The sequence below is a fragment of the Amblyomma mixtum genome, chromosome 3, assembly GCF_055824585.1.
Source record: "Amblyomma mixtum isolate Tamu chromosome 3, ASM5582458v1, whole genome shotgun sequence".
In the NCBI taxonomy this organism is placed as follows: Eukaryota; Metazoa; Arthropoda; class Arachnida; order Ixodida; family Ixodidae; genus Amblyomma; species Amblyomma mixtum.
This window is the reverse complement of record NC_143014.1, coordinates 162,466,508-162,489,764: the sequence shown is the minus strand read 5'-3', so window position 1 is coordinate 162,489,764 and position 23,257 is coordinate 162,466,508. Positions and strand designations below refer to the sequence as shown.

At 41.0% G+C, this 23,257-nt stretch overlaps 1 protein-coding gene across 2 annotated transcripts in view; it reads left to right on the top strand.

Annotated features, from left to right (window-relative positions):
• Nhe1 (Na[+]/H[+] hydrogen exchanger 1) overlaps window positions 1–22,544 on the top strand; it is a 32,902-nt gene extending 10,358 nt beyond the window's left edge. For both annotated transcript variants that reach the window (XM_089581748.1, XM_089581747.1), the window contains exons 6-16: window positions 842–943; window positions 4,793–4,971; window positions 5,178–5,316; window positions 11,051–11,156; window positions 12,692–12,808; window positions 13,209–13,291; window positions 15,817–15,928; window positions 17,266–17,408; window positions 19,981–20,061; window positions 20,734–20,877; window positions 21,669–22,544. In XM_089581748.1, the coding sequence (XP_089437874.1) occupies window positions 842–943; window positions 4,793–4,971; window positions 5,178–5,316; window positions 11,051–11,156; window positions 12,692–12,808; window positions 13,209–13,291; window positions 15,817–15,928; window positions 17,266–17,408; window positions 19,981–20,061; window positions 20,734–20,877; window positions 21,669–21,782 (1,320 nt within the window). In that variant the 3' untranslated portion in view covers window positions 21,783–22,544. The remainder of the gene's footprint in view (window positions 1–841; window positions 944–4,792; window positions 4,972–5,177; window positions 5,317–11,050; window positions 11,157–12,691; window positions 12,809–13,208; window positions 13,292–15,816; window positions 15,929–17,265; window positions 17,409–19,980; window positions 20,062–20,733; window positions 20,878–21,668) is intronic.
• Window positions 22,545–23,257: the final 713 nt, after the last annotated feature.

Here is a 23,257-nt window from a genome sequence, read left to right as displayed (position 1 = left end):
CATAAATATTTTGGAAACTATTTTTAATTTAGTCTTGATGTCTCTGCTTTATACATAAGTAAGACTTTTTGACGGGCTAGTTGGTACATATTCATATTTGATAGGTTGTGCACTAAAAAGACGTTCACAGGGAAAAGGATGTTGTCTCTATCCTTTTTCCTGTGAATGTCTTTTTAGCGCACAACCTATCAAATATGCTTTATACAGGTTATTTCTTTCTTCAGTTTATCCCTGTTGTTTATTTGGGGTCTCTATCTGTTACAAGTTGGCTGAAACACATGACCACATGTAATGCCTTACTCGGCATGCCCAGTGGTTACATATTCAAATTTGCCGTTTCGGCAGCCAAAGAGCAGATAAACACGTGAAAAGGAAGAGAACAAATTAGTATCATTGTGAGCTGCTCTCATGTGGAGATAGTTAGGGTAGCTTCATTCGTTCTTAGATGAGCATTGGTGGTTTGCTGTCAGAAAGCATTACAGTTCAGATTGCATAGTCTCGTTTCATATTGGGCTAGTGGTGTTACTAGCATGGTCTTGCATCTTTGCAGTTTTCTTAGAAACTACCTTGATAATTTGTGTGTTTTTGGAATTTTGTTTTCACTGTAGAACGCTATATAAGAATGTACTCTGGAATAAGCTTTCAGTTGACAGTTCACAAATCAGTGTCCTGTGCCATTTTACCTTACTGTGTCGAATTTCTAAGAGAAATACAAAGATGCAAAATCATGCATGGCTGACACAAAACTTCTGTTCCCAGTAAAATTTCACTGTGTACAAAACATGACATACTTTGCAGGGCTACTACTCTGTTCTCCGTGTTATGTTTTATTAAATTGCAGGGCAACTTCTTCCAAAACATCGGTTCCATCTTAATATTTTCTATTGTTGGAACAACCATCTCAGCACTGGTAATTGGTGGAGGTGTCTACTTGCTTGGCCTGGTAAGTTCGTGTTGTACTTTGAATTTGGGGTGCCTAATGCCTCCAAAATTTTATCTCACAATAGTTTAGTCACTTGGATTCGCTGAATGGCTGGTGTATAATACATTTGAACCTCGTTATAACGAAGTTGAAGGGGCCCAGCGACTACTTCGTTATAGCCTGTTTTGACCGAGCTTCTAAGGGGAATCGTCATTCCTTGGTTATATCCATTATTTCGTTACAAGCCGTTTCGTTATAACGAGGTTCAGCTGTACTCAGCATCTTTTCTGTGCAGAGAAACTGGCACATTGTTGGCATAAGCATGTGTAGGTCTCTGTGAAAGGGGGAGCCAAAGTTTATGGTAGTGGCTGTTCATGTCTTGAGTAGCAGGAAACAATGCAGCACAAAACTTGTGCCCCCTTCATCATGTCTATTAGGGGGCCACTGTCTCCCTTGCCCCCACCCCCTCTGCACACACCTATAATTATTGGTGGTATAAAATTGCCACTGAAATACGTTTGTTCTTAATATTGTTAATTTATGAGATGTACCTTACAGTTCAGTCAAGACTGTAGCTTTCTTTGATATATGCTATGTTGAATAGCAGTTCTCAAGTGGTCATGTGGCGGGGCGTTGTAGTTTTTGAATACTTGGTCTTTGCCAAAACTCCCTATATTTAGCACATACTGTCATGTTGGCATGATTCCTAATCCTTATTTTCATTTGGATGGCAATGCCCCATGGAGCCTTGTAGGCTTATTCAAGTTTATATAAAAATTGAAGTGTACCCATTCGAGAACTTCTATACATTGAAACTATTTACACAGAAGCTGAGCTATGCAACAGAATGACTCAATCTGGAAATTAACTAACAAACTCGACTGATGCTGTATTTGTCAAATTGCTCGTTGTCTGTATATTCTTAAAACAGGCTCAATTCATGACCACAACTGGTTCCATGGTGTGAGGTTTCTCAGGGAAGTGTCCAAGCAGATCTAATGTCTCTGAAACCTCTGGCTCAGCGTACACCTGATTTCAGGGGTGATAGTAGTGATGTTGATCCAAATACTCCTGTCAGTAGTAGCCCCACTATTCTGAATGAGACACCAGCACTGCACCCAATGGTGTCTAGCTGCTGATTGAGACATTGAAAGCAAAAATAATGACTTATACCAAGCAACAGGTTTCAGGAGAACTAAACACTCCTCTACTTGTCGGGCTCCTTGGTTGGCCACATTCATCTATGCTTGAGGGGTCCCCAAAACATTTTTAAGTGAGAACCACTAGTCTAGAGGCCCACTTGACAAATTTCTTGATACTTATGTAAAAGGCTGTGGGTGTAGCATGTGCCTTCAAGCGTTCCAAGAATCCTTTCCAACAAGTGTTGCTAATGGGGAGAGAGGCTAAAAATTAAGGTATTTATTTTTGCTCAGAAGGTTATGAATCTGAGGTCACTCAGCTTGCATGAGGTATTGAAATTACTGCCAATTTTACATCATTGTTTAGTGTAGATTATTGTGATGTAGTCTGCTGTAATGTGCTTTTGTATATATTAAGTAAAGTCGAGCTAAGAGCACAGCACCTTCTGTCATAATTTTTTTGTTGCCTTGGATTCAGGACGAAGGATGTTTGTCCTTTCTCACATGTCTATGAATGCAGCCACTTGCTTTTAGGAATCTCTCTTATCTTCATACTTAAAATTTTACCACAATAAGTTGCTCAGAGTATGCCAGGGTAAATAATGTCCTTTTCCATTTTTTTTTAAGCACTTGTATATCATTCAGTTGAAAAAAAAAAAAAAATTTTGTCACCGCGTTGTGTTGCACGATATCAGGAATTAAAAGAAAAGTTCTTTGTCACCCAGTGGATGCTTGGGAACAAATTCAAATTGTGATGGATGAACTCCTGTGTGTGCTTAGGGCTGTCATGAGCTAAAAAAAAGAGTGCAAGAGATTTCTTTTTTCTCGTGTGATCTGTTTACCGAAGAGCACAATTTTAATTCACCTTTATGTGTATATTTAATATTTTGGAATCAAGACACTTTCTCTGTTCATTAAAGAAAAATATACATACCTAGGCGATAGTTAAGCAGGGGCTTTTCATTAAGTTGTCAATGGAAATATTCATGTGACAAAATAGAGTTATCACAATAGCAATGGAGACATGCCCTGAAAATCGTTTCCTCTATTTTATTCCCATTGATAAGCATTTGGCTTTTGGGTGGTTTGTTGTAATAGCAGTTAACATAAAATTTATGATTTTCATGAGACCTAGTCAACATTTTCAGTGCACTAAAACTGTGTCAAGGCGTATCTTGATCGTGGGACAGCGGAAGAGCTACATTCAAAGTGGCAGTACGCCCTAACTGAAAATAACTGATATATATTTCCACTTTGCATACAAAGAATGAGACCTGGCATATCCTCCAAAGGAAGGCACACATGGAAGCTTTATTCACTTTGGAGTGCAGAAATCTGCCACATCTGCCGCTGAGGCAGCCTCACAGCTACTAGTGCAGCCCCGTGCTAACTGTGTGTGGAAGGTCCTTTTCACACGCTGCCACAGATTTCTTCTTCCTGCGTTCAATATTTCGTCGAACTTCTCCATGATGGTCAACACTTGTAGGTTCGCCCCGACTCAAGAGTGGCGATACTGGAGGGATGGCACTTCAGAAGCACTGCACACAGGATGCGCACGGTCCATGACAATGCGAATATTGTGACAACGCAACAAGACGAGCCGAATCATAGCCGCGCAGTGATTAAGTGAGCAACACAGTGGCAGCTGCAGCACATGGGGGAAAACGAAACTTGCTGCAGCTAGCCTGAACTGTGGATGAGCTGAGTCACATCCATGGGGCTGGTTCCGGGACTGCTCAGACATCGACGGGAACGGGGCTTTGGCTAAGCAGCGAGTATGCGCTGGCACCCCTGGCCACCAAGGACAAGAGAGTGCATTCTGCAAGGTCACAAAAGTGCTCTCTCTCCTCGTGTGTCGGCAGCTGCAAGAATGCTGATTGTGTCATGTGCTGTGTCAATATTGCTGTATCACCAAAATATACGCCTGAGAAGCACCAGTGAAACTTCCTTGCGATTCACCGCATAGTTTGTGGATGTTTTACGAGATGCACCTTCAGCCTCATACGCGATGATAAGTACCCGCTAACTAAGACGTTCGCAATGAGCGAGTGCGCTACAAGTGGCCACCAAATCCACGAGGTTTAATGGAAGCTGAGTCGGGGATTTCGTGCGACTACATAAACTACAGTTTGAGCGAGTACATCTCAGTGTTGTTTTATTGTATTAGACGAACAGAAATATGTTGGATTAAGAACAAAGCACGAGCATTATTTTTACATGTTGTGCAAAATATTATACTAATAATTTCATTTCATGAATAATGAATTCAGTGCTTAGATTGTTATTCTTACAGTTATTCTTATATGTCAAATGTTTATTTCTTATGAGTGCTATTTCTGTTACTGTAACTATTCTGAAAGCTGGGCTTCGGCCTAAGAGGCATTGCCATGAAAAAAAGGAACAGTGTGAACACAGAATGATAAAGGTGAATGACACAGGCATCTCTGTCATTCGCCTTCATAGTCCTGTGTCTGCGCTGTTCCTTTCTGTCTTGTCGAACCAACTTGCCCACAACAGTACCCTTGTGAGGAAATGCCATCTAAGCGGCTTTTGTGCTGTTTGTTGCAACCTTGATATTGGCCACGCTATTTTTTTATTAAAATATTGGCAGTGAGTAAATATTGCGGAAAACTCTCTTTTAAAAGCATGTCTGATCACAAGGGAGATATGATGGATCAGTAGCAATGTTGAATCTAATTTCATTTCATATCATTTTTTCTTGCACTTACAGGCTGATGTAGCTTACAAGCTTGACTTCACTGAAAGCTTTGCATTTGGCTCTCTTATATCAGCTGTTGATCCTGTAGCTACGCTGGCTATCTTTCATGCTTTGGATGTAGATCCAGTACTGAACATGTTGGTGTTTGGAGAGAGCATCCTCAATGACGCAGTCTCTATCGTCCTTGCCACGTGAGTTATTATGCCTCCTTTGAACCAGTCTGTTTGGACACACAGAAATTTTTTGCAGTGTTCGGTGTTTGTATGCATGTTTCTCTGGTATCTTGGCTTTTATCTTCAAATGCAAGCTTAATTTTCAGCGATCGGGAATACACTGATGAAATGTTAGCCGTTTTAAATCACCTAATTTTGTTTTTTTCTTGCTTTTTCCCATCCAGAACCATTCTGGAGTCGGGAAGCCCAAGCATGGTTTCCTTGACAACAGGACAGCTCGTATTACACGGCATTCAGCGCTTTTTTCTCGTCTTCTTCTGCTCTGCTGCTATTGGAGTGGCTTTTGCCTTGGCAGCAGCTCTTATATCCTTTTGCTGTTGCTTTAATATGTATTCTCTGAATTGTTTGTTGAGTTTGCAATATTGCCTTGCATCCGTCTTGAAATAGACATGTTTAAAAGATTCTAAGAATACTTTTTACATTCAGAGAGCGTACACTCTAAGCTCTTATTAAAGAGAAATCAAATGTTCATATGCTTTTATTGAATTCTGGGTTGATATTAGCTGAGCATTTTCAGATATGTGGGGGATATAATTTTGCCGTACCATCTCTGACTATTTGCAGCATTCAGGGATCTGTTTGATCTGTCTTTTGATAATGTAATCCTGAATTGTTACTGAATTTTTGTAAAGTTACACTTTAAGCAAAGCAGCCTTGAGCAGCCACTTAAAAGCTGAGTAAAACCAGCTCTGCTGCCAAAAACACTTTCTTAAAAAGGTAGGGTGGCCTCACATAAAAGTAAGGCTGGGGATATTTCACAAAATTCTCATCGCCTTTACCTCTTGAAGGGCTGAACAGTGATATCGGTAGATTAATGTATTTTCACTAGTGTACCTTTTGACTAGGCTTATGCAAATTAGTGTGCAAGCGTGTGTGTGGATGCGCGCATGCATGCGCGCCAAGTGAATTTGAAGCGAATAGTAGCTTTCTTCAAGTAATTTTGAAGTGTGGCTTTTGAATAAGTTTTGTGGAAAAAAGAAAGGTGCAAGTGGGCATTTTCAAAACCATTTTTTTTTCTAACACAAGGTCATTGCAACGAAAGGAAAGAGTGTGGTGAAGTTTTAAAATGCAATGTCAGAAATTTTAAACAGGGCACCTCACACACATGGAAAACAGTGTTTATCTATCTGGTAATATACATAAATAGTATTAATTAAACAAAGTCATTAAATAAAAGGGGCAATACTTGAAGTGGAATGCCTAATAGCAAGAGTACCGGAAACATTATTGTTTATGATGATTACATTGAGATTTTGAGTATGAAGCATTTGGATTGAATCAAATATAAAATATTTTACTAATTGCTGAGATATTTAAAATGATCGGATATTCACACAAGCCTCTTTTACACCCATCCATGTACATTATATTATGCATTTTTGTTTGAAATAACATGCATAAGAATATAATTATTGAAGGAACATTTTTAAAGCGTTCTACATGTTGAGATTATTTGGTACTTCTGTAGATGCACTACTATTTTTCAAAATTGTGCAACTTTTTTTTAATTTTGAGGTAGACAGTATTTTTTTATTGGAGAAGAAACAAATGACAACAAGAAATGTTCATATTTTTAGCCTGCAGCAAATGCAACATGATCAGAAGTAACTCGAAGTGGTCTCGCATACCTGGTGTTTTACCTAAAATATTCTGCAATATTTAAAAATATGCTTTTTGAGTTAAAAGAGCGCTTTTTCTGGCACTGCATTGTCAGTGGTGTAGTGCTTCAGATTACCACTAAGACGTGCTAACTAGTAGAATGGTTAACAAATGTTGTGCCAAAATGCTGTGCTAAAAAAAAAAATAAAGCCTATTTTTAAAAACTGCAGAACATCTTTGGTAAAACACCTAGTGTAGGGTATCACATACATTACATATGTACAATCATGTGTAGTATGAGAGGAACAATCTTTTTGCACAAAATTTCATTTCGTGTTATTTCTTCACTAAATTTGAGATTGATTTTTGGGTAGTATATGCCAAGATGAAACTGGTTAGAAAACAGAAAAAACTGTGCTTGTCATGGAGTAATCAATAAATGAGTGCTCAAGCTTTGTTCTCTTTCATACTGCTCATGACTGGTGAGCAATTACATGTAAGTTTTATAAGTGAGCAAAGAGAGAAATTTTATTTATGAATGAATTCAAACTAAATAATAAATACTATATTTTCTGGAGTGTAGTCCGCACCCGGTGTAAGTCTGCAGAGGCAAATTTTGCCTTAAAATAAGACGATTTTGCTTAGATAGTCTACACCCGGTGTATAGTCCACACGGACAAATTTTGCATGAAAATCAAACACTCAGTTGATTCCTTTTCATCAGTCTGGCGAACAACGGCGCACAACCCTTGAATTTCTGGGTACCTTCTTCAGAAACCACAGTACGAGCAAGCAGTCCTATTTTCATAGTCAATATCGCATTCCCCATTTCCCGTGGCTGTCCATACCCCTCTGCAAGCTCTTCTTCAAGATTTGGCCAAGCTAGTGTGCTCCACCTCCATGCTTTCTTTCGCACAGGCATTTCCCTTCGATGTTTCAGGGAAGCAGCCCATGTCTGTGCACTTTTTTCTAATTCTAATGCTTTCGCCACTGCTCAGTTCAACTTTACTCGACTAAAGTGAGCTTGAATGTTGCCGTGAAGGCTGTTTGTCTTTTTGAAACCATCGCAGTTGTTCTTCAAGAAGGTCTGCGCCGCTCCTAGTTTTTTCTCGCCAAGGTTTTGAAAAAGCTTATGCTCATAAATCCAAACTCTGAAAACCAGTCATCGCGAGCTGCATTCATTTGCATATTGAAGCGTATTGCATATCGGAGTTATTTCACTATATGATTTATCACGGCAAAATGTTGTAGGTGCAGTAGGGCCACGTTTTTTGTTTTTTTTACTGTTACAGCTACCCTATGCTCCTTCGGCTGTGCCAAACATTATTAAAATATTAGTCACGTATAGTTCACAGATGTAGATAGTCCTCACCATGCAAAATTTCAGCTTCCAAACGTGTATAGTCTGCGAACTATAGTCTGGAAAATATGGTACGAAAAAGTGTATTTGGAATGTACATGAATGAGCAAAAGAAAGCAGCTTGCACTTCATACAATGCCCATCCATTTCCTTTTTTGTGGAAGTTATGTTTGATCAGTCAGTGAAAGCACTAATGAATAGCTTTGAATAAGAGATAGCTTTGAATACAGAGTTGTAAAAAGTTTTTATGCATGATATTTCACTTACTGAGTGCCCTTACCATGCATAGATATAGACCGTTTACAGCGCGCAGTTCTTCCGCTTGAGACCAGATGGCGCCACAGGTGCGCTCAGAGCACGGCGTCATTACTTGCCTCGTAAGCTGCCGGCGTGTATGCCTCGACGCACCAGTGGAAATGTGGAAAGATAAAATACATGCTCTGTTGTGGATTGCAAATATTGCGACAAACAGTTAAAGGGGCGGGATGCGATCGTTTGCGAGCTTCACGGAACCGAACTGCACAAGGACGTACTGCCCCTGTTCGCGCCCGTTCGGCATCCACCCGTTCCGAACGGGCGAACGCAACACACATGTTCGCCAGCGCAAGACAGCGAATATAGAAAGAAAGGTCTCGATCTTGGAAAATCTGCGACGGTAAGCGCGCAACATAGCCGCATGAACGAGCTGTCCCGCCACCGAAACGTCACAAAAAAAAAAAACGACGTACGCTCCTATACCGCTACTGCATATTGTGCAGTGCATAGCCGTGCGAGCGGACAACGCTTACCGTCAGTTCGTGTATTACACACCGTCTTGGTGCTACTGTTAAACTTCGCTCCAATTAGCGCGATTTTCGTGGACCACAATCGGAATAAAGCATTTGTGTTACGGCTGCTGTGCTCTGCGGTTGTCACTTCCTCGCGATCCATGCGAGACAGTCACTAGAAGTGACTCCGGCTGATTGCTTACAACCAACCAGACCTCGAGCACTTTCATGTCCGCATATCGAGCATGGAGCGTACCACACTTTTATACTATATCAGGCTGACATAATTGTGAACTTCGTGTAGTCAACGCTCTTCCATGCACGCGTTATAATTATATCGCGGAATCCTTGTAAACGATTGCATGCCAGCTTGTGAAGGCTGCTTGATGCATGGTACTGCCTAAATGATTGGGTAACATTTGTTTGTTTATTTTTGTCGCCTTCCTTTGTTTAGCAAACCAACAGAAAATATTTTAGGTTGCCTATGCACCTTTAACAGGTTGTAAACAAATGAGTACGATGTGCATGTGAGCGTTTTAGAGCAGTCTCCGCATGCATGTACATAATACGACAACGACCTGCGCAGCCGCAGGGTCATTAAACCGTGTTGTTTTAGATAATAACAATAAAAAAATACTAAGCAAAGCCTTCAGCGGCATTCAGGCGATCCACCCGTTCCCTCGAACAGGCGGAGAGCTCAGCGGCTCTTCTAAAGTGATCAAATTCGGGTTTTCACATGTTCTTCGAAGCTTCGGACCAACCACAGTGTCGTCCTCCCACTCCTTTACAACCGTATCAGCTGAAAAACTGCCTGTCGGAACCGAAACATCAGACTCAGCAGCCGTCGCGACGAGGCGCACGCCGAGCCCGCCGAGCGGTCAGGAGGCGAGTAATGGCGGCGTGATCACGTGATCAAAGATGGCAGCCCCCATGATACGCCGCTGTAAAGCGTCTATAGATGGATGGTAGAAAGACTTTTGCAGCAGCCTACATTTCCTTAACATAGCAGCCCATGTGCTCATTCTGGGTCTCTTACGAAGTGAGGTAGTGTTGCTCTGAACACCATGATATAATTGAACCTCCGCCATGGCAGCGGCCTTGGCGCTCAGCTGCTGATCCCATGGTAACGGGTTCTATCCCGGTTGCAGCAGTCGTATTTGGTGGAGGTGAAATACAAAAACACCTGTGGGATGTGCAATGTCAGCACATGTTGAAGAACCCCATGTGGCCTAAATTAACCTGAAGCCCTCCATTGCAGCTTCTCTCATAGCCCATGTGTCATTTTGAGATGTTAAACACTACAATTTACAGTATATAATTGCACTCTTATTGTGGATGCCCCTCCCCATCAATGCTTTTTCCATTTGCTGAGCAAAACCTTGTTGGCAAAGTATGCAACGCCCTGTCCACTGCTTTCTGTGGTGAAATGTGCAGCATGCCAAGCAGCAGTGTGTCACAAGTATTTCCACAATACTAAAGAAAAGCTTTGTAAACTGGGCAGCAAAAATTTTGCATGAAGTAATTTTGCAGTGAGTGCAATGATCATTTTTGCAGATAAGCACACTTGCCATAACAACGCTCAGGCTCGAACATTTGCGCCAGCATGGACTATGTTGTGTAACATGAAGGAACTTTGCTTGCAACTTGCAAGTACTTGTTGTCATGTGCAGTGGGATTATGGGCAGAAGGTCTGAGCATATTTCCACATAAATGAAGTTGTTGACAGGCACCAGGCTCGCTCTAACAGTCTCACGTACACTCAAAAGAGGCATGAGCAGCCAGAAGGATATGCATGTACAAGTAAGAGCATGCTACTCATGTAGCCATGGCTGCAGCGTTATAGTCAGACATCATATTTGATGTTATGGCAAGTAAATGGTGGTTGCAGGTTTGTATAGCCCGCGTTTCTTTTTAGCAAAAGAAGCGATGAGGAAAGGACAACACAACGATTTTTTTCATCTCAGGATAGAATACAGGCTGTAGTTTTTTTCTGCTCCCAAAAAGAGCCTCAGTCCTGGGAAACGAGGCACTGAAGTACTTGCACAGTTCATAGTAGGAGAGCATGGAGTTGCTTTTCAAGGAAAGGCCCTGATAAGGCATTCTTGCAAACTGTAGTGACCTGCATGGTGGTGAATTTGTAATACAATATTTCTTTTATTTGAATGAGCACTCTGGTTTTTCATTTTTCCCTTTTCTTTCAAGATTCACTGGGTGCAAATTTGGCATGCATTTATCTTTTGCAACAGTTGTACGAGTTTTAGCCCAAGAGAGGTTGCTGTTGCTCCTTGACTAAACTTGTTCATTGGTGCACCTGCTCAAGTATGTAGATCTGCGCAAGAATCCATCCCTTGAATTTGGGATGATGCTGGTTTTTGTATATGCTCCTTATGGGCTTGCAGAAGGCATACACTTGTCAGGTAAGGTCCCAATTATGTAAGTCTCACCAGAATAACATCAGGCACTGAAGCATAGATTACAACTCTCATTTAAAACTACATTTGGAGTGTAACAATGTGCATTCTAGTAATTTGTCATATAATTTTGAATTTTTCTCATTGGTGACCACTGTTCAGTCTAACGCTAAACATTACATTATCTTATTTCGAAGTAATGACCCCACTATTTTCAGACTGAGCTCTTCCACTGCATTGTGAGGTTTCTTTTTGTTGCAAGCCTAGTTTCCCTAACATAGGGAAATAAAGTCTCATGGTTTTGACTTAAAATTATGACACAGGTTTTCTTTCTGTTAGAATGATTGTGGGCTTGAATTTGGCACAGATTTGTGCCGTATAAACATTTATTGAGATAACTTTACCCTTTGACAGAACTAGAGTTCACAAAAGAGATTGACCAACTGCAGTGGCTTAGTGGCTATGGCTTTTGGGTACTGGGCCCCAGGTCACGGGATCCAATTCCGGCCACTGTGGCTTCATTTTGACGGAAGATGAAATACAAATGGTACCCGTACGCTGTGCAATGTCAGTGCATGTTAAAGAACCCCAGATGGTCTAAATTAATCCGGAGCCTTCCACTATGGCATCTTCCACATGCTATAAGCACCTTTGGGATGTTAAACTCCACATACCATACTGCACTGTGAGAGAGAGATAGGATGCAAAGAGCTCACAGTTGATTGCAAAACTCAACTCTGTATTATCTTGGTCTCTAAAACAGTGTGTTAGGAAATAAGGAAGACTGTTCCTAATGTTCTATCTCCGGTTATGTTTCCCGTTCTTTTGTGACTTGTGCACAGTGAGGTTGCCCTGTGCACATGCCTCATTTTGTTGCTCATATTTTGCATTTGTTATAGAGCAGGCATGGGTCTGTGGAGTTATAATTTTCTGGTCAGCATTTTTGTGCATGTTTTAAATTTCAGCACCAGGATTGGAAGCTCAGTCGGATAGTATGCTTCTTGTTTTTATCTTGTACTGTGTTACCATTCATTTAATCAGCAAACAGAATTATCATTACCATCATATGTTCAGGTTGCCACAAAAGTTTTCAGAACACCGTAATTACGAAAAAGTTGAATGTCCTCGCTACCTAGAGGCACGGCCAGCCATTGAGGGCTGCTCTGGGCAGGTCGACTAGTGAAGTGCAAAGCACATCCTTCACTTCGAGGCTGCATGCTTATACCTTATGCCAAATAATTAAGCTTTCTTTAAATATCTCGGTTGTGGAAACTTTTGTGGGCACCTATACCTTCTGGAACATTGTTTCAGAGAATAGTGCATTGAAATTGTTGATGTTTGTGTTTTTCACTGTCTGCTCTCGTCCTTTCGTGCTTATATATGTGATTAAACATTTCCTTTGAGCTTAGTTTCTTTGGAACCATTGTAGATACATGATCAGTTGTATATCAGGTATATGTATGTTGAGTAGATAATTACAAAATGTGGAAGGGCTGTAATCTTATACTTTTTGTTCTTTTTCTTTTCACATGGTGGCAAAGGCATTATGGCAATCCTTTTCAACGGTGTTGTGATGTCTCACTACACCCACTTCAATCTGTCTTCAGTGACTCAGATTACAATGCAACAAACACTGCGGACGATCTCACTCATTGCTGGTGAGGTTTTCGTTTTGCTCTGCTAAGCTTTTTTGTGTGTGTGCACTCACTTTTTCTCCTTTTTCTTTTTTTTTTTTGCAAGATACCTTCACATTTTTTATATCAGAAAACTGGACACTGTGTCAACTGTTTTCCTTTCTATCCTTGATGAAAAACTTGAAAAAAAAAATATTTAGATTTTCTGTTATTGTCAAGAAGGGAAGCTTGCTACCATGTTGGCTGCTGTAGCTATATATTCCTAATATTCAAATGTAAAGTCTGGTATGACTTTTGATAAAATGGGTATTCAAAAATTAAGGTATAGCAGTATTGAGGGCCAGTGACACCCGATAACGGTGCATTTTTAGAACAGTCTCATTATGACCTTTTTAACCTTTGAAACTTTCCTCCAACCTTGCAGAGACTTCAGTGTTTGCCTACCTTGGCCTTGCTATATTCAGCTACAGGCTTATTATCAAGCCCTCTCTTATTATATGGAGCATTGTGAGTATTTCTGCGAACATTTTACCTCTCTTTTTACTCCTGCATCTCCTTTCTTCTTTGTGCCATAGACAACAAAATCTTTATTATCTCTCTATCCTTCCTTTACTTTATTTATGTCATCTTTCTAACTCTTGGGATTTGGGCCATCTTTTGAAAAAAATCTACTGCAGTCTAATTTTGTGCACCTAAGTGCTTTGTGTAAATTTTTTTGTTTTTCAATTAATTGGGCCGCTGGTTAAAGATTACTAGTTTTTAATTGCCTGTTTGTCCCCAGAATGTAAATGAGAACTTCAGGATGGAAAGATTTCTTTTGAAACACAGCGCTGGCAGACAATGGACGAGAATGAAGACACACACAACACACACAATGCGCTGTCTTTTGAAACACAGCACTGGCAGACAACGGACGAGTATGAAGACACACAGAACACACACAATGCGCTGCGCATTGTGTGCACACCTAGCGCATTGTGCGTGTTCTGTGTGTCTTCATTCTCATCCGTTGTCTGCCAGCACTGTGTCTCAAAAGAATGCTCTACCAACTCGCCCAGCATCATACCTTGGAAGGATTAAATTACTTGAAATAAATGCCACAAATTTTTTCACAAATTTTTTAGAGAGAAATTTTTTGTGTGGGTTGTCTAACTGCCATTAGAGTTAACGGTTGTCACCACTCTGCCTGCACTCCCAGCACATGCTGAATAAGGTGCAGGAGTGGGGGTATTTGGAACTCATTACATGAAATGAGCAAGCCCACTTGTGTGTGGGGACAGACAGAAGATGGCAGGAGGAGGCGAAGCATGTAGGCTACAACTGGGGTGTGAACCGTTGCAAAGCCCTAGGGAGAATGGTTTTTGTATGGGTACCCATTGGGGGTTGGCATACTGCAGCATTCCATTCATGCTGCAAGTACACGTGTTGCATGACATTCATAGTCATAGAAGGTGTGTTTTTGCCCTAAGCATGGCAGCCTGTTATTTGGGCATGTTAGTGGGTGGGTAACTGAGTGTAGCTGCAACGTTCTCTTATCTCTGTGAGTGAACATGTTTAGTCATCGCTTAGTTTTTCTCATCACGATATGTACTGAGGTGCTGAAAGTAGTGAGAAATGCATTTATCTGTACCAGTTAGTCATGGTAGATCCACACCACACGAAAGAGCTAAGTAGCAGACCATGAATGGGTTGTAGTGCATTTAACAGAAATGCAGTCTTGAAAACCAACTTATGGATATTCTTCAAAAGAAATGGTTAAATGATGTATGGAAAGCAAAAGGATAGGTACAGTATCAAGAGACAGGAAGAGAGTAGCAAGTGTAAGGAAAAAATGGACTAGAGCCCATAGCTACCATAGCTACCATAGTCCTCCATAAAGTCAGCAATAAAATTCCAATAGGGAAGGGTGTCAGGCAGGGAGACACGATCTCGCCAATGCTATTTACCGCCTGTTTACAGGAGGTATTTCGGGGCCTGAAATGGGAACAGTTGGGGATAAGAGTTAATGGAGAATGCCTAAGTAATTTGCGATTCGCTGATGACATTGCCTTGCTAAGTCACTCAGGACATGAACTGCAAAGCATGATCACTGAGTTAGACAGGCAGAGCAGAACGGTGGGGCTAAGAATTAACATGCAGAAAACCAAAGTAATGTTCAACAGTCTAGCAAGGGAACAGCAGTTCACAATTGGTAGCGAGGTGCTGGAAGTAGTATGGGAATATGTCTGTTTCGGGCAGGTAGTGACCACTGATCCGGATCATGAGAGGGAAATAACTAGAAGAATAAGAATGGGGTGGAGCGCATATGACAGGTTCTCTCAGATTATGAATGGCAGTTTACCAATATCCCTCAAGAGAAAAGTACACAACAGCTGTATCTTACTAGTAGTCACCTATGGGGTAGAAACGTGGAGGCTAACAAAGAGGGTTCAGCTTAAGTTAAGGATAATGCTGCGAGCTATGGAAAGAAAAATGAATGGTGTAATGTTAAGATGTTAAGAAATCGGAAGCGGGTGGAGTGGGTGAGGGAACAAACTTGGGTGAATGACATCCTAGTCGAAATCAAGAGAAAGAAATGGGCTTGGGCAGGGCATGTAATGCAAAGGTAAGATAACCGCTGGTCCGTATGGGTAACGGAGTGGATTCCAAGAGGAAGCAAATGTAGCAGAGGGCGGCAGAAAGTTAGGTAGGCAGATGAGATTAAGAAGTTTGCGGGGATATGATGGCCATAACTAGCAAAGGAAAGGGTTATTTGGAGAGACATGGGAGAGACCTTTGCCCTGCAGTGGGCGTTGTCAGGCTGATTATGATGATGATGATGTAAAAGGTTGTTATTAATACTAATAGTAACACCTTGGTGCTATTCATGATTGGTTGCTGAAGTAGATAATAGCTGCCAAGTACATGTTAATTAAAACTTTATTATTATTATTTTTTGCACTTATTTTTTAACCACTAAAGGTTTATAGGTACACTTGTTATGCAGTAATTGATTTCTTGTTACTCACTTAATTTTTGTCTGACATTTTCAGGTGCTGTGCTTGCTTGGCCGGGCAGCTAACATATACCCACTATCCTTCCTTATGAACTACTTTAGAGAGCACAAAATTACTAAGAAGATGATGTTCATCATGTGGTACAGTGGTAAGTGAAAATGCTACCTTTAGCTTAGTGGAGTGTGCTAAAGGCCTTCAGATTTGATCTAGAGTGGCATTGATACAAATTGTTTCATGTTAGTGTGTGGCTTCAATTGACCAAACCTTGAAAGGCGAACTTGAATGGTTTACCTTTTGCATTTTTTTGCAAATACGATGCAGACTGGCTTGTCAAAAAAACAGATTTGAAACAAATGAAAGCACCACTTCAGTTAGAAATTGCTTGTCATTTATTTTTAGGAATGGTTCATGGTCACAGCATTATTGCATGTGGCACTCAAAATAATGCTACTTTTTAAAGGCACATTTACAGATGCTGCTTAGAGGCATGCGAGACCACGAAAGAGCAGAGTGTGGCAACGATGATTTGGTGTCATTGCTGCATCCTTGCTAGGTTTAAACGGCAGCAAGAAATACAGAGCATCATTAAAGTAGCCAAATAGATGCATGGTACCAAATGATTGCTAAGCGATACATTTGTAAAGGGCGTCTCTGCTGGTTGCAAGAGATTCTATGTTTTGGTTCTGTGAGGGAATTCTAAGCCCACTGAACATGTAGTTGCACTGAACAAGCATAATTCTAGCAACATAGAATAATACTTTGATTAGGCACTAAGAACAAATTGAGGTTGGTCTAGATTACTGCATTTCCACTTTCTAGTTAAAAAACAGTAAAATTGGAAGACAAGTGTCACCAAGACCAGCTTTTTCCTTAAGTGTGCTGCAGTGATGTCATGTAAGGTTAAATAAGGAGGATAAACCGGAGGATTGCGCACCTGAATATTAGCTTAACTAGGGTAACGAGGTAAATTAAAACAAAGCAAGCCTATGCTACTCAACATTATGATTAGTGTTGCTAGTTTGGATCAGAGTGGCGGGAAAAAATCCACCCATATGCAGCCATATGGCTGCAAAAGAAAGCTATACAGCTTTCTCAGAGCTGTCTCAGCTATACAGTTTTCTTTATCTGATGGAGTTGCCCTCAGTGTCCCTGTAAGTTGTAACGAACTACTGTAACCTTGCACTGCTTTAACCTCTCTTTAATTAATGAATTTAAAATTTTTACTGATGCCTGATTTCTGGGAAAGAAGTTACAACAGTCACAAACTTCTGGCATTTCAGCTGCTAAACATGCTCAAGAAGGAAGAAATTAAGTGTCTATGAAAATTAAACCATCGTTATATCTGCACCAGCTGCATATTGTCAGCTAAACTGTCCTTTACATGCACAACTATTGCTCCTGTGGCACTCTTTAATTGCTCTTTGCATGGGTAGCATTGAATTGTGCATGATTTTTGTTTGGAATTGTGTTAATTTCTTCTACTAGGTCTCAGAGGGGCCATTGCTTATGCTTTGGCCATGCACTTGGACTTTGATGATGAGAAACGTCATGTGGTCGTGACAACAACACTCATCATAGTGCTCTTCACTATACTGGTTATTGGTGGATCCACAATGCCTCTTATGAAGGTAAGATTCGTAAATTGGTCTGTGACAGATGCAGGCACCAGGAACACTGCCCAGCCACATTGGTTGTTTAAATATTTTACACCAGCCGAAGACTTCATTTCTTTCACAAAATTTTTCTCTGCCTTCTCTCGGGCCAGCTAGCTACTTGGAAAATTGCAAAGAAATCGGACGTATTTCAGCTTAGTCTGCAACAACAAAAAATCCGAAATATCTAAGCAAGTGGCTCCAAAGTCTCTGATGGCTTGCCTTTTGAGTTAAGTTGCCTTACAATGCTTTGCAGTTTCAGCTGAAGAATTGTGGTGTGAAATAAAACATTAAATTGACTTTAAGCATACTAGGCTGTATTTTTTATTTGCTAACGTTCCTGTACATTAGAACGCCGCTTTTACATTTCCGGTTGCTGTGTTTCCTGGCTGCTACGGTGTCGGTATCCAGTCCTACTGTAGCGTCCCATATAAAGCCACGCAATTCACAGTTGTGGCAGTGCGCCCGTGTGGTATGTCGCGAATGTCACCTCACACTGTTGCTTTACCCCATACCTGCATTTTGCCAGCTTACGTTTAGCGCACGCAACACAGTGATGGCACGCTGGCCAAAGCGGGACTCAATGCTTCACTACTACCATATTCGGTGGCTTCCAGCTCACTGTGCCCACGCCGACTCCTCACACGCTTATGGCCGGCGTTAATTTTGTCAATGCCATTCCATCACAGCAGTGACAGGAGCGCCAACCAGTGCTTAAAGTCAGGGGAGTCTGGGAAGGGAGGGCTTGGACTCGTCCACTAGTGTGGACAAGGGATCTGAAACCCCCCATGCTAGACTGCATGAATCTGAAGCAGGCAACCATTTTTTATTCTTGTTAGCGGTGGTGAAAACATTTTTTCTCTCTTGTTTCAAAAATTTGACCGTTATTTTAGTAAGAATCATTAACATTTTTCCTAAAACCTGAGATGGGTATAAAAAATTCAGGGGGCGCTTTGTTGACCTAAAGTGCGGTAAGGCAAAAGCCTTAAGCGCGGTGTTGCTGCCTGTGTCACTGATGTTTGGTTATGATGTTAAGCTTCACCTCTAAGAGTTGAACGCGACAGTGTCTTGCAACGCTGCCAGTGAGTCCACTGAACACCATCACCCGTTCGGCTCTACGCCTTGCTCGAGGGGTAAATTGGTTTTTGAGGAAAGGAAATGTATGTCTCGCATATCTTGGTGGACACCTGAACCTCGCCGTAAGTGAAGGAAGGAAGATGGGGGTGAACGTGCCTTTGTTCATTCCAAACCATCGAGCTGGCATAGCTGAGTGGTTAGCGTGCTCGTCTCGCACTCCGGAGACCCTGGTTCGATTCCCCAACTCGACCAATTTCCTGCTCAGTATTATTTATTTATTTATTTTACTTGGAGCATCACTATACCATCCCTTGCATGGTTGCATGGTTACTAGCCAAAGTACAGTTGGCCCCGTTTGAAGTTTGCGCACTGTGACGTCACGACCATTTCAACCAATTGAAAAGCGTGGAATTTCTGTCAACAACTCATGCTTGCAACGATGAGGAATTAAAGGCTTCCGCCTTAATAAAAGGTCGGCAGCACTGCACGAAGGCTTGAAGAAAACAAGAAACCCATGACCTCGTACCACAAGTCAGTCTAGAGCTGGCCACTCAGCTCTAAGGCCACCCAATAACAATGAGAAACATTGCCCAAAATCTCCCCCAGCAACCTTCTGAGTAAAGAAAGCTTCCAGCCTCCCCAAATCCAAAACGGCTCTAAGCCGTTTAGAATCTTCTTTTGAGAGTTTTTTTTCCTGCCTCCCAGAGAAGACTAGTGATGTTTCTAGTTTGAACTATTTTTGATTTTTTTCATTCTGTATGTATGTAGTTCTTTGTACTCTGTAACTACACCCCTTTGTATAAATATGTAAAACAGGCTTCCAGCCGCTTTCTCTCTGTCCCTCTTTATTTTCCTCTCCACCTGTGCTTGAATCACTAGGGGCTCTCCTTCAATGGAGCCAGACTTTAAGCACTGGCGCAAACTACCGTAGGCAAGATAATGAAACTATACCACAGCAGACGGTGCTTGTTCAATTCTGTACGAGATACGGCTGCACAGGTTGGCTCCGATGCTTTTGGTTCTGTCATCTGCTTTACTCTTGTCCCCTACAGCCTAAGAAATGTTGATTCTAGATTCTATTGGATGATATTTGCATAGGATTAAAAGGGCTGCCGCAAACACAGCGCTCGCACATTGCTGCAACTTTATCCTGCTCTGCGCACACTCCCTCGTTGCTGCTGCCGGCCTTGGACAGCTGTTCAGGCAGACAGAGAGCCATCGCAGGGCAATTAAAATGTTCTGAGCACACACAACCATGAGAGCTCAAAGCCTTGAAAAGCCTCTAAACAAGCACGCTCCTTTTAAAAGAAACAAAAAAAAAGGGGGCAAATAACGATGAGCAGTTTTTTCATGCACTGTATTTGACTACTACGTTTCCCGTCTGGTGCGTTTTTTTTTATCATGGTCCCGTAGAAGACGTAACAGCGGGGTTCTACTGTATTAATGGCACATGTTTTATGTTCTCTTTCAGTTTTTGAAGGCAGACAAACAGACAACTAGGAAGAAACGCAGAAGAGCACGACAAGTTACTCTTAGCAAAACCAAAGAAATGGTAAGTATTGCTTTTTTTTTGCAAAGTTGCTTATTAGTTTATTTCTTAAAGGACCATAGACACCAGATTTTCTCTTGCGTGTTTTCTTATTTCAAATGATGTGGTAAACAATAATATATATGGATCACCCCATGATATTCACATATGGACGCTAAATATTTTAAATTGAATTTTTTTCTGATGCTGTTTTGGTTTTGGTTTTATTAATCGAACGATGGCCATCACATGTAGTTTGTCATTAGTTCATGTGAGGCAAAAAAAAAAAACGCCAATGTGTCTTCTGATGCGTCACCTGTTGTCATTCCAGCTCTTGAAGCAGGCTGGTTCGAGCGTTATAGTCAATTAAAACTACATATCAGCATTTATGTTTCATTTTTTTCATGCCTCATGTGACCAGTGTAACCAGTGTAATCACAAGGCATTAGGGGTATGATTAACTTTCAAAATATTTTTTTTACTTGTGTACTAAGCACACATAAGCCCGTTGACAGCTTACCAGGTTTTGGTATCCCTCTGTGCTCACTGAAACTAAATCCACGATGTTTTTGCTGGTTTGTTTGAATAATTCAATGTGCTGGCTGATGCAGGTACCATGAAACCACTTGCATTATGGCTGTTGTTAAGGGTTTGAACTTCATAATAATTCTTCTGATGCAACATATTTTCTTTTAGGGCCAAACTATTGATGCAGAGCACTTATCTGAACTAACCGAAGAGGAGTACGAGGTGAACTTCATGAAAAGCAACATCAAGGGCTTTATTCTACTAGACATAAAGTACCTCATCCCTTTCTTCACTCGCCGGTTCACCCAGAAGGTGACACACATTGATTATTGCTACATTTGTGGTAACTTTATTCAATAAGGCAAGAAAAGTATTTGAGAGCCTGGGACTAAAGTGTCCCTCATGTCATGTTTTGAAGCCTAATTTTGGTGATGGTGATGATGATGACTGAACATTTACTTTCTTGAGAAGATTGCTTTTTGTCTAGCTGTGAAGAGTCAAAAGGAATAAGTAAGGGAAGGTTACAAAAGCTGAATGGGGGAAAAAAAAAAGGTTCTAGAAAAATATGCAGTCAAGTGTAGTAACTACGTTTTCACAGTGAAATGGTGTTGGAGTATGTTCAGTATTCTTTCTCCTAGCTGCAGTCAGGCATCTTGAACACCAGAAATGTTCCTTTGCATAATTACAGTCAGGTTCGCAGTGCACATAAATTTTATAGCTTTACTCTGGAAGGCTACTGGGGCATGTCCAGTATGGGTTGCACACTGTCGTCCAGGCAATACATGCAGCATGCCCCCAACACTGGGCCTGTTGCACAATACAGTGCTGCGTCTCTGATTGCATCCTCTTCCAAACACCTTTGCAGTGCTATCATAAGTGCATTCTTTTTTCTTCTTGGGCAAGGATACTGGCTAGTGATGTGTACTAATGACATGAAAAAATAATGAGAATTTAAATGAAGGCATGAACACCTTGTAAAAGTTGGTCAGTGGACTTATTAAGCTTGCAAGTGGGCACTTGTTACTGCATCAAGTTTTAATGCATTTGAATGTGGTTACACATCTTCTGCACAACTGCAACGTTGTCTCAACGGCTTTGTGCAGGAGGTACAGGATGGCAAGATCCAGATGACCGACTTGACCAACCAGTGGTACCAAGCTATCCGAGCTCCAATTGATGAGAGTGAAAACGAGGACTCTGAAATCAATGGCGTTTAGGTCAGCACTGTCTGATGTGCTATAATTTTTGTACTGTGGATGTGAAAACACTTTTTTTTTAATTTTTGCTACTCGCATGTAGAGAGAAAGTTCTTCGTTTTGTTTTCTTGAAAAGAAAAATGCGAGACATTTTTTTTTCTTTTGTGAACAAGCAGATACCATTAGGTACAGGTTTTATACCCTGAGATTGCTGGCACGCTACCAGTTTAACAACCCAGGTCCTTCTAGCACATGTAATGGCACATTGGAATGAACTAATGCATGAATGATTAGTGATTTGTTAAGCCGAGCCAGAATAGGAGTTGTGAAGAAGACTTTCTATTATCAAAAGTGTTCCTCTTTTGAGCATTATACACTGTTATGCATTCATATTGTTTCAACTCATGGCTTGCGTTGGAAATTAGCTCTGTTGTGGTTTCTTTTAGTCTGCCTTCCATTAAGCTGCTTCACTTAACTACACAGTCTTAAAATAACCACACAGTCTTTAAATTAGTTTCACAAGGAGGAATGCCACTGCTGGTGTGCTTTCTAGACCAGTTTTTTAGCTAACTGGTCCAAGGTGTTTGCTTGTTTTTATGAAAAACATTATAGGCCTGTGGATAAAGTGCAAATGCCCAGAAGCAAGCATAAATTGAAAGCCTAATTCTACATGCCTGTGTGGCAAATTCACATAGGGCTGCATTCTAAACATGATGTTCTGGTTACATCCTACAAGCTGCAGATGAGACAGTGGTAATGCAACGGGGGAGAGGAGGGGGGGGGGGGGGGGGGGGGGGGGTCGCTTCCCTTCCCAACATTTCTCCAGAGAGAGTAGTGCCCCTACCCTCCAGTCTTCAACTTCTTGCACACGATTCCTTACAAAAGCTTCAATTTTAGGACATTATAAATGTAAAGCAGAGTGGGGCTGAGCTCGTTGGCTTTATAGCCAGCCTTAAAATTTTTAATTTCCGTAGACTAAACCAATTACGTCCCAACGGAAATTTTTTATTGACTGAGCTCTGTTCATGAGCATGATTAGTAGAATTGAGAGAGTATGAACAAGCTTTTTTAAAGCAGTTGATCATTCCTCATGTGTGCATCTTTATATATATATATATAAAGTTGCCCATTTCAAGTTACAAATGCACTTTTAAACAGTGAAATATAAAAATATAAACAAAAAGTTAATAAAATCAAATAAACATTTAACAAAAACAAAAAATTCGAAGACCCCCCCTCGAAAAAAGTTCTGGAGTTCCTGGTGGCAGCCATGGCCATCAGAGAAGAGCAGGCTGATGGCAAGTGCTATGTTTATTAATATTGGGAACAGTGGGAAACTGTAATAGCGCAGAAGTGAAACAATTGCTGATGTTTAGTTGCTATTACACTGGTGACTTCGATGAGTGCAGTCAGCAGCCGAATTACTGAGCTTGTGGTGGGCTTCAAGAGAAAGCAAAATACGTAGAGTTCTATGATACCTTGCATCATTTTGTATG